Source organism: Pseudophryne corroboree, chromosome 11, assembly GCF_028390025.1.
Source record: "Pseudophryne corroboree isolate aPseCor3 chromosome 11, aPseCor3.hap2, whole genome shotgun sequence".
Lineage (NCBI taxonomy): Eukaryota > Metazoa > Chordata > Amphibia > Anura > Myobatrachidae > Pseudophryne > Pseudophryne corroboree.
Window position 1 is genome coordinate 259,595,555 of NC_086454.1, and position 10,108 is coordinate 259,605,662.

At 46.5% G+C, this 10,108-nt stretch overlaps 1 protein-coding gene across 1 annotated transcript in view; it reads left to right on the forward strand.

Annotated features, from left to right (window-relative positions):
- Nucleotides 1–9,907, forward strand: part of PLGRKT (plasminogen receptor with a C-terminal lysine) — an 80,495-nt gene extending 70,588 nt beyond the window's left edge. The window contains exon 5 of the mRNA XM_063946186.1: nucleotides 9,412–9,907. Within this exon, the coding sequence (XP_063802256.1) occupies nucleotides 9,412–9,533 (122 nt within the window). The 3' untranslated portion in view covers nucleotides 9,534–9,907. The remainder of the gene's footprint in view (nucleotides 1–9,411) is intronic.
- Nucleotides 9,908–10,108: the final 201 nt, after the last annotated feature.

Below are 10,108 nucleotides of genomic sequence, written 5' to 3' on the forward strand. Positions count from 1 at the left end.
TACTTATTACAGCTTGACAAAGGCAACACACGGCTTGACACCTGTTGTCCGCATTTCTGTTGAAATAATTCCACACCGAAGAGCTGATTTTTTTTTGTATTATGACCAGGCATGTCAATGGCCATATTCCTCCCACGGACAACAGGTGTCTCCCCGGGTGCCTGACTTAAACAAACCACCTCACCATCAGAATCCTTCTTGTCAATTTCCTCCCCAGCGCCAGCAACACCCATATCCTCATCCTGGTGTACTTCAACACTGACATCTTCAATTTGACTATCAGGAACTGGACTGCGGGTGCTCCTTCCAGCACTTGCAGGGGGCGTGCAAATGGTGGAAGGCGCAAGCTCTTCCCGTCCAGTGTTGGGAAGGTCAGGCATCGCAACCGACACAATTGGACTCTCCTTGGGGATTTGTGATTTCGAAAAACGCACAGTTCTTTGCTGTGCTTTTGCCAGCTTAAGTCTTTTCTTTTTTCTAGCGAGAGGATGAGTGCTTCCATCCTCATGTGAAGCTGAACCACTAGTCATGAACATAGGCCAGGGCCTCAGCCGTTCCTTGCCACTCCGTGTCGTAAATGGCATATTGGCAAGTTTACGCTTCTCCTCAGACGCTTTTAATTTTGATTTTTGGGTCATTTTACTGATCTTTTGTGTTTTGGATTTTACATGCTCTGTACTATGACATTGGGCATCGGCCTTGGCAGACGACGTTGATGGCATTTCATCGTCTCGGCCATGACTAGTGGCAGCAGCTTCAGCACGAGGTGGAAGTGGATCTTGATCTTTCCCTATTTTTTTAACCTCCACATTTTTGTTCTCCATATTTTAATGCGCACAACTAAAAGGCACCACAGGTATACAATGTAGATGGATGGATAGTATACTTTATGTATGACGAGTGACGACACAGAGGTAGGTAGAGCAGTGGCCTACCGTACTGCTATATACAGTATAATGGACCTGGTGGACACTGTCAGCAGACTGCGTTTATAGTATAAAAAAAAAAGACACCACAGGTATACAATGTAGATGGATGGATAGTATACTTATGGACGACGAGTGACGACACAGAGGTAGGTACAGCAGTGGCCTACCGTACTGCTATATACAGTATAATGGACCTGGTGGACACTGTCAGCAGACTGCTACACTAGTATAAAAAAAAGCCACCACAGGAGTGTTTTTCAGGCAGACAAACGTATACTGGTGGTAACTGTCAGCAAAACTGTGCACTGTACTCCTGCTATAGCTGCTCCCCAGTCCCCACAATTAAGCAGTGTGAGCACTCAGCACAGATATATCATGCAGCACACTGAGCACAAAACTCTGCACTGTACTCCTCCTAACAGCTGCTCCCCAATCCTCCCCACAATAAGCTAAGCAATCAGATCAACTGTCTAGTATATAACTATATAAACGGAGAGGACGCCAGCCCTGTCCTCTCCCTATCAATCTCAATGCACGTGTAAAAATGGCGGCGACGCGCGGCTGCTTATATAGAATCCGAATCTCGCGAGAATCCGACAGCGGGATGATGACGTTCGGGCGCGCTCGGGTTAGCCGAGCAAGGCGGGAGGATCCGAGTCTGCTCGGATCCGTGTTAAAAAAGGTAAAGCTCGGGTGGGTTCGGTTTCTCGGAAACCGAACCCGCTCATCACTAGTTATTATTCGACCATGTTGTAGTCCCGAAACCGGACGGTTCGGTCAGACCCATATTGAATTAAAAATCCCTGAACATATACCTGAAAGGGTTCAAGTTCAAGATGGAATCTCTAAGAGCGGTCATTGCAAGCCTGAAAGGGGGAGATTTTATGGTGACTTTGGACATAAAAGATGCATACCTTCATATCCCCATTTATCCACCTCATCAGGCGTACCTCAGAATTGCGGTACGGGATTGTCATTACCAATTTCAGACGTTGCCGTTTGGTCTCTCCACGGCCCCGAGAATATTCACCAAGGTTATGGCGGAAATTATGGTGCTAGAAAAGAAGTAACGGCAAAGCATTACCACCGTATTTGGAGGAAATATGTGTCTTGGTGTGAATCCAAGAAGGCTCCTACGGAGGTTTTTCAACTGGGGCGTTTGCTCCACTTTTTTGCAAGCAGGTGTGGATACGGGCCTAAAGTTAGGCTCCATTAAAGTACAAATTTCGGCCTTATCAATCTTCTTTCAGAAAGAATTGGCCTCCCTTCCAGAAGTTCAGACCTTCGTGAAAGGCGTGCTGCACATCCAACCATTTGTGCCCCCTGTGGCACCGTGGGATCTTAATGTGGTATTGCAGTTCCTGCAATCTCATTGGTTTGAACCTTTACGTAAGGTTGAGTTAAAATTCCTTACTTGGAAAGTAGTCATGTTGTTGGCCTTGGCATCCGCAAGGCGGGTATCTGAGTTGGCGGCTTTGTCTCAAAAAAGCCCCTATTTCATCTTCCATGCTGATAGAGCGGAGTTGAGAACTCGTCAGCAATTTCTGCCAAAAGTGGTTTCATCATTTCACGTAAACCAGCCTATTGTGGTGCCAGTGGCTACTGACACCTTGGCGGAATCAAAGTCTCTTGATGTGGTCAGAGCTTTAAAAATCTATGTCGCCAGAACGGCGCAGATTAGGAAAACAGAGGCTCTGTTTGTCCTGTGGGCTCCCAACAAGATTGGGGCTCCTGCTTCCAAGCAGACTATTGCGCGCTGGATCTGTAATACGATTCAGCAGGCTCATTCTACGGCAGGATTGCCGTTACCGAAATCGGTGAAAGACCATTCTACCAGAAAGGTGGGCTCATCCTGGGCGGCTGCCCGAGGGGTCTCGGCATTACAGCTTTGTCGAGCTGCTACTTGGTCGGGTTCAAACACCTTTGCAAAGTTTTACAAGTTTGATACCCTGGCTGAGGATGACCTCTTGTTTGGTCAATCGGTACTGCAGAGTAATCCGCACTCTTCCGCCCGTTCTAGAGCTTTGGTATAAACCCCATGGTTCTTGAAGCATCCCCAGCATCCTCTAGGACATATGAGAAAATAGGATTTTAATTAGAGATGAGCGGGTTCGGTTCCTCGGAATCCGAACCCGCCCGAACTTCATGTTTTTTTTCACGGGTCCGAGCGACTCGGATCTTCCCGCCTTGCTCGGTTAACCCGAGCGCGCCCGAACGTCATCATGATGCTGTCGGATTCTCGCGAGGCTCGGATTCTATCGCGAGACTCGGATTCTATATAAGGAGCCGCGCGTCGCCGCCATTTTCACACGTGCATTGAGATTGATAGGGAGAGGACGTGGCTGGCGTCCTCTCCATTTAGATTAGAAGAGAGAGAGAGAGAGATTGACCTGATTTACTGGAGCTTAGGAGTACTGTTGAACTGTAGAGAGTGCAGAGTTTACTAGTGACTGACCACAGTGACCACCAGACAGTGCAGTTTTATTTAATATATCCGTTCTCTGCCTGAAAAAAACGATACACAGTGACTCAGTCACATACCATATCTGTGTGCACTGCTCAGCCCAGTGTGCTGCATCATCTATGTATATATCGACTGTGCTCAGCTCACACATCTTATAATTGTGGGGGAGACTGGGGAGCACTGCAGTGCCAGTTATAGGTTATAGCAGGAGCCAGGAGTACATATTATTATTATTAAAATTAAACAGTGCACACTTTTGCTGCAGGAGTGCCACTGCCAGTGTGACTGACCAGTGACCTGACCACACTGACCACCAGTATAGTTAGTAGTATAGTATACTATATTGTGATTGCCTGAAAAAGTTAAACACTCGTCGTGTGACTTCACTTGTGTGGTGTTTTTTTTTTATTCTATAAAAAACTCATTCTGCTGACAGACAGTGTCCAGCAGGTCCGTCATTATATAATATATACCTGTCCGGCTGCAGTAGTGATATATATATATTTTTTATATCATTATTTATCATCCAGTCGCAGCAGACACAGTACGGTAGTTCACGGCTGTAGCTACCTCTGTGTCGGCACTCGGCAGTCCGTCCATAATTGTATACCACCTACCCGTGGTTTTTTTTTCTTTCTTCTTTATACATACATACTACTACTACATCTCTTTATCAACCAGTCTATATTAGCAGCAGACACAGTACAGTACGGTAGTCCACGGATGTAGCTACCTCTGTGTCGACACTCGGCAGTCCGTCCATAATTGTATACCACCTACCCGTGGTTTTTTTTTCTTTCTTCTTTATACATACATACTACTACTACATCTCTTTATCAACCAGTCTATATTAGCAGCAGACACAGTACAGTACGGTAGTCCACGGCTGTAGCTACCTCTGTGTCGGCACTGGGCAGTCCGTCCATAATTGTATACCACCTACCCGTGTTTTTTTTTTCTTTCTTCTTTATACATACATACTACTACTACATCTCTTTATCAACCAGTCTATAAGCAGCAGACACAGTACAGTACGGTAGTCCACGGCTGTAGCTACCTCTGTGTCGGCACTGGGCAGTCCGTCCATAATTGTATACCACCTACCCGTGGTTTTTTTTTCTTTCTTCTTTATACATACATACTACTACTACATCTCTTTATCAACCAGTCTATATTAGCAGCAGACACAGTACAGTACGGTAGTCCACGGCTGTAGCTACCTCTGTGTCGGCACTCGGCAGTCCATCCATAATTGTATACTAGTATCCATCCATCTCCATTGTTTACCTGAGGTGCCTTTTAGTTGTGCCTATTAAAATATGGAGAACAAAAATGTTGAGGTTCCAAAATTAGGGAAAGATCAAGATCCACTTCCACCTCGTGCTGAAGCTGCTGCCACTAGTCATGGCCGAGACGATGAAATGCCAGCAACGTCGTCTGCCAAGGCCGATGCCCAATGTCATAGTACAGAGCATGTCAAATCCAAAACACCAAATATCAGTAAAAAAAGGACTCCAAAACCTAAAATAAAATTGTCGGAGGAGAAGCGTAAACTTGCCAATATGCCATTTACCACACGGAGTGGCAAGGAACGGCTGAGGCCCTGGCCTATGTTCATGGCTAGTGGTTCAGCTTCACATGAGGATGGAGGCACTCAGCCTCTCGCTAGAAAAATGAAAAGACTCAAGCTGGCAAAAGCAGTAGCACCGCAAAGAACTGTGCGTTCTTCGAAATCCCAAATCCACAAGGAGAGTCCAATTGTGTCGGTTGCGATGCCTGACCTTCCCAACACTGGACGTGAAGAGCATGCGCCTTCCACCATTTGCACGCCCCCTGCAAGTGCTGGAAGGAGCACCCGCAGTCCAGTTCCTGATAGTCAGATTGAAGATGTCAGTGTTGAAGTACACCAGGATGAGGAGGATATGGGTGTTGCTGGCGCTGGGGAGGAAATTGACCAGGAGGATTCTGATGGTGAGGTGGTTTGTTTAAGTCAGGCACCCGGGGAGACACCTGTTGTCCGTGGGAGGAATAGGGCCGTTGACATGCCTGGTGAAAATACCAAAAAAATCAGCTCTTCGGTGTGGAAGTATTTCACCAGAAATGCGGACAACAGGTGTCAAGCCGTGTGTTCCCTTTGTCAAGCTGTAATAAGTAGGGGTAAGGACGTTAACCACCTCGGAACATCCTCCCTTATACGTCACCTGCAGCGCATTCATAATAAGTCAGTGACAAGTTCAAAAACTTGGGCCGACAGCGGAAGCAGTCCACTGACCAGTAAATCCCTTCCTCTTGTAACCAAGCTCACGCAAACCACCCCACCAACTCCCTCAGTGTCAATTTCCTCCTTCCCCAGGAATGCCAATAGTCCTGCAGGCCATGTCACTGGCAATTCTGACGAGTCCTCTCCTGCCTGGGATTCCTCCGATGCATCCTTGCGTGTAACGCCTACTGCTGCTGGCGCTGCTGTTGTTGCTGCTGGGAGTCGATGGTCATCCCAGAGGGGAAGTCGTAAGCCCACTTGTACTACTTCCAGTAAGCAATTGACTGTCCAACAGTCCTTTGCGAGGAAGATGAAATATCACAGCAGTCATCCTGTTGCAAAGCGGATAACTGAGTCCTTGACAACTATGTTGGTGTTAGACGTGCGTCCGGTATCCGCCGTTAGTTCACAGGGAACTAGACAATTTATTGAGGCAGTGTGCCCCCGTTACCAAATACCATCTAGGTTCCACTTCTGTAGGCAGGCGATACCGAGAATGTACACGGACGTCAGAAAAAGACTCACCAGTGTCCTAAAAAATGCAGTTGTACCCAATGTCCACTTAACCACGGACATGTGGACAAGTGGAGCAGGGCAGGGTCAGGACTATATGACTGTGACAGCCCACTGGGTAGATGTATGGACTCCCGCCGCAAGAACAGCAGCGGCGGCACCAGTAGCAGCATCTCGCAAACGCCAACTCTTTCCTAGGCAGGCTACGCTTTGTATCACCGCTTTCCAGAATACGCACACAGCTGAAAACCTCTTACGGCAACTGAGGAAGCTCATCGCAGAATGGCTTACCCCAATTGGACTCTCCTGTGGATTTGTGGCATCGGACAACGCCAGCAATATTGTGTGTGCATTAAATATGGGCAAATTCCAGCACGTCCCATGTTTTGCACATACCTTGAATTTGGTGGTGCAGAATTTTTAAAAAAACGACAGGGGCGTGCAAGAGATGCTGTCGGTGGCCAGAAGAATTGCGGGACACTTTCGGCGTACAGGCACCACGTACAGAAGACTGGAGCACCACCAAAAACTACTGAACCTGCCCTGCCATCATCTGAAGCAAGAAGTGGTAACGAGGTGGAATTCAACCCTCTATATGCTTCAGAGGTTGGAGGAGCAGCAAAAGGCCATTCAAGCCTATACAATTGAGCACGATATAGGAGGTGGAATGCACCTGTCTCAAGTGCAGTGGAGAATGATTTCAACGTTGTGCAAGGTTCTGATGCCCTTTGAACTTGCCACACGTGAAGTCAGTTCAGACACTGCCAGCCTGAGTCAGGTCATTCCCCTCATCAGGCTTTTGCAGAAGAAGCTGGAGGCATTGAAGAAGGAGCTAAAAGGGAGCGATTCCGCTAGGCATGTGGGACTTGTGGATGCAGCCCTTAATTCGCTTAACAAGGATTCACGGGTGGTCAATCTGTTGAAATCAGAGCACTACATTTTGGCCACCGTGCTCGATCCTAGATTTAAAACCTACCTTGGATCTCTCTTTCCGGCAGACACAAGTCTGCTGGGGTGCAAAGACCTGCTGGTGACAAAATTGTCAAGTCAAGCGGAACGCGACCTGTCAACATCTCCTCCTTCACATTCTCCCGCAACTGGGGGTGCGAGGAAAAGGCTCAGAATTCCGAGCCCACCCGCTGGCGGTGATGCAGGGCAGTCTGGAGCGACTGCTGATGCTGACATCTGGTCCGGACTGAAGGACCTGACAACGATTACGGACATGTCGTCTACTGTCACTGCATATGATTCTCTCAACATTGAAAGAATGGTGGAGGATTATATGAGTGACCGCATCCAAGTAGGCACGTCACACAGTCCGTACTTATACTGGCAGGAAAAAGAGGCAATTTGGAGGCCCTTGCACAAACTGGCTTTATTCTACCTAAGTTGCCCTCCCACAAGTGTGTACTCCGAAAGAGTGTTTAGTGCCGCCGCTCACCTTGTCAGCAATCGGCGTACGAGGTTACATCCAGAAAATGTGGAGAAGATGATGTTCATTAAAATGAATTATAATCAATTCCTCCGCGGAGACATTGACCAGCAGCAATTGCCTCCACAAAGTACACAGGGAGCTGAGATGGTGGATTCCAGTGGGGACGAATTGATAATCTGTGAGGAGGGGGATGTACACGGTGATATATCGGAGGATGATGATGAGGTGGACATCTTGCCTCTGTAGAGCCAGTTTGTGCAAGGAGAGATTAATTGCTTCTTTTTTGGTGGGGGTCCAAACCAACCCGTCATATCAGTCACAGTCGTGTGGCAGACCCTGTCACTGAAATGATGGGTTGGTTAAAGTGTGCATGTCCTGTTTATACAACATAAGGGTGGGCGGGAGGGCCCAAGGACAATTCCATCTTGCACCTCTTTTTTCTTTTATTTTTCTTTGCGTCATGTGCTGTTTGGGGAGGGTTTTTTGGAAGGGACATCCTGCGTGACACTGCAGTGCCACTCCTAGATGGGCCCGGTGTTTGTGTCGGCCACTAGGGTCGCTAATCTTACTCACACAGCTACCTCATTGCGCCTCTTTTTTTCTTTGCGTCATGTGCTGTTTGGGGAGGGTTTTTTGGAAGGGACAACCTGCGTGACACTGCAGTGCCACTCCTAGATGGGCCAGGTGTTTGTGTCGGGCACTTGGGTCGCTGAGCTTAGTCACACAGCTACCTCATTGCACCTCTTTTTTTCTTTGCGTCATGTGCTGTTTGGGGAGTGTTTTTTGGAAGGGCCATCCTGCGTGACACTGCCGTGCCACTCCTAGATGGGCCAGGTGTTTGTGTCGGCCACTAGGGTCGCTTAGCTTAGTCATCCAGCGACCTCGGTGCAAATTTTAGGACTAAAAATAATATTGTGAGGTATTCAGAATAGACTGAAAATGAGTGGAAATTATGGTTTTTGAGATTAATAATAATATGGGATCAAAATGACCCCCAAATTCTATGATTTAAGCTGTTTTTTAGGGTTTTTTTGAAAAAAACACCCGAATCCAAAACACACCCGAATCCGACAAAAAAAATTCGGTGAGGTTTTGCCAAAACGCGGTCGAACCCAAAACACGGCCGCGGAACCGAACCCAAAACCAAAACACAAAACCCGAAAAATTTCAGGCGCTCATCTCTAATTTTAATACCTACCGGTAAATCCTTTTCTCTTAGTCCGTAGAGGATGCTGGGCGCCCGTCCCAGTGCGGGCTGTATCTGCAGTTTGGTTATGGTTACACTCATGTTGAGTTAAGTTCAGTCAGTCTGTGGCTGATGTTGGTCATGCCGTTGCATGCGTTGTTGTTGAATGCCATGTTGTACGGCGTGTTTGAGGTGTGAGCTGGTATGTGTCTCACCTTAGTTTTAAAAATTAAATAAATAATTTTCCTCAATGTCCGTCTCCCTGGGCACAGTTCCTATAACTGGAGTCTGGAGGAGGGGCATAGAGGGAGGAGCCAGTTCACACCCCCTTTTAAAGTCTTAAAGTGCCCATGTCTCCTGCGGATCCCGTCTATACCCCATGGTTCTTGAAGCATTCCCAGCATCCTCTCCGGACTAAGAGAAAAGGATTTACCGGTAGGTATTAAAATCCTATTTTCATATTAAATTGGCATTTTTTAAGGAGCTCCCACTTTTGACTAAAACTACCCTGAAATGAAATCATCGTTATATTTCTGCTCAAATACAATGGTGTACATATATTGTATATGCTACTCGGCATATGCAAATATTTAATTTTATTTTTTTATTAATCATTCCTTTTAGGTACCGCTGAACATATTATTGAAAAAGAAAATCACTTCCTAGAGATGCCACATGGTCTACCAACTTTTGAGTTAATTGAAAAAGCCAGAAGAGCTCAAAGAAAGTTCTTTGTAGACAAATAGAATGGGCGTAACGATCGCGGAGAGAAAAGGAACTGAGTAAACAACGATATGACACTTGATTTTCCGTCCTGTACTCAGGCAGAATGTACACCGTGTCTGGGTGCTAGTTGTCTTTCCTTCTGTAATACTGCAGTTAGCGGTACACCTGCCTGTATCCATGGGAGGTTAATTGATGACTAGAAAGCAACAAACATTCGACTTTCTGGAGCAAATTAAAATGTGTGGGGTGAGGTTCCGTAATTCATATTGATGATAACATTTTTATTTAGCATTATTAAAATTAAATATTTTAATGTAATCCAATGGGTTAATGCAATATGTAACTGCATTTTATACCTGTTTTTTTTATTAAAGATGCAGTCACCTGAAAAAAATGGTATTTGCTTTTATGGTGTGCTGTAAGAAAATACATAGTGGTTTTCTCCTTACAGCTTCTGGGGCCAATTCAGTAAGGTTAGCAAATTCTGCTAATCAGCAGAATTTGCTAACCATTAGCACGCATGCTGACTGGCGCCTCCCCCCCACTTCAAGCAGAAATTGCGAACAGCACGCAATTTCTGCTTGTTAGCAGAAAT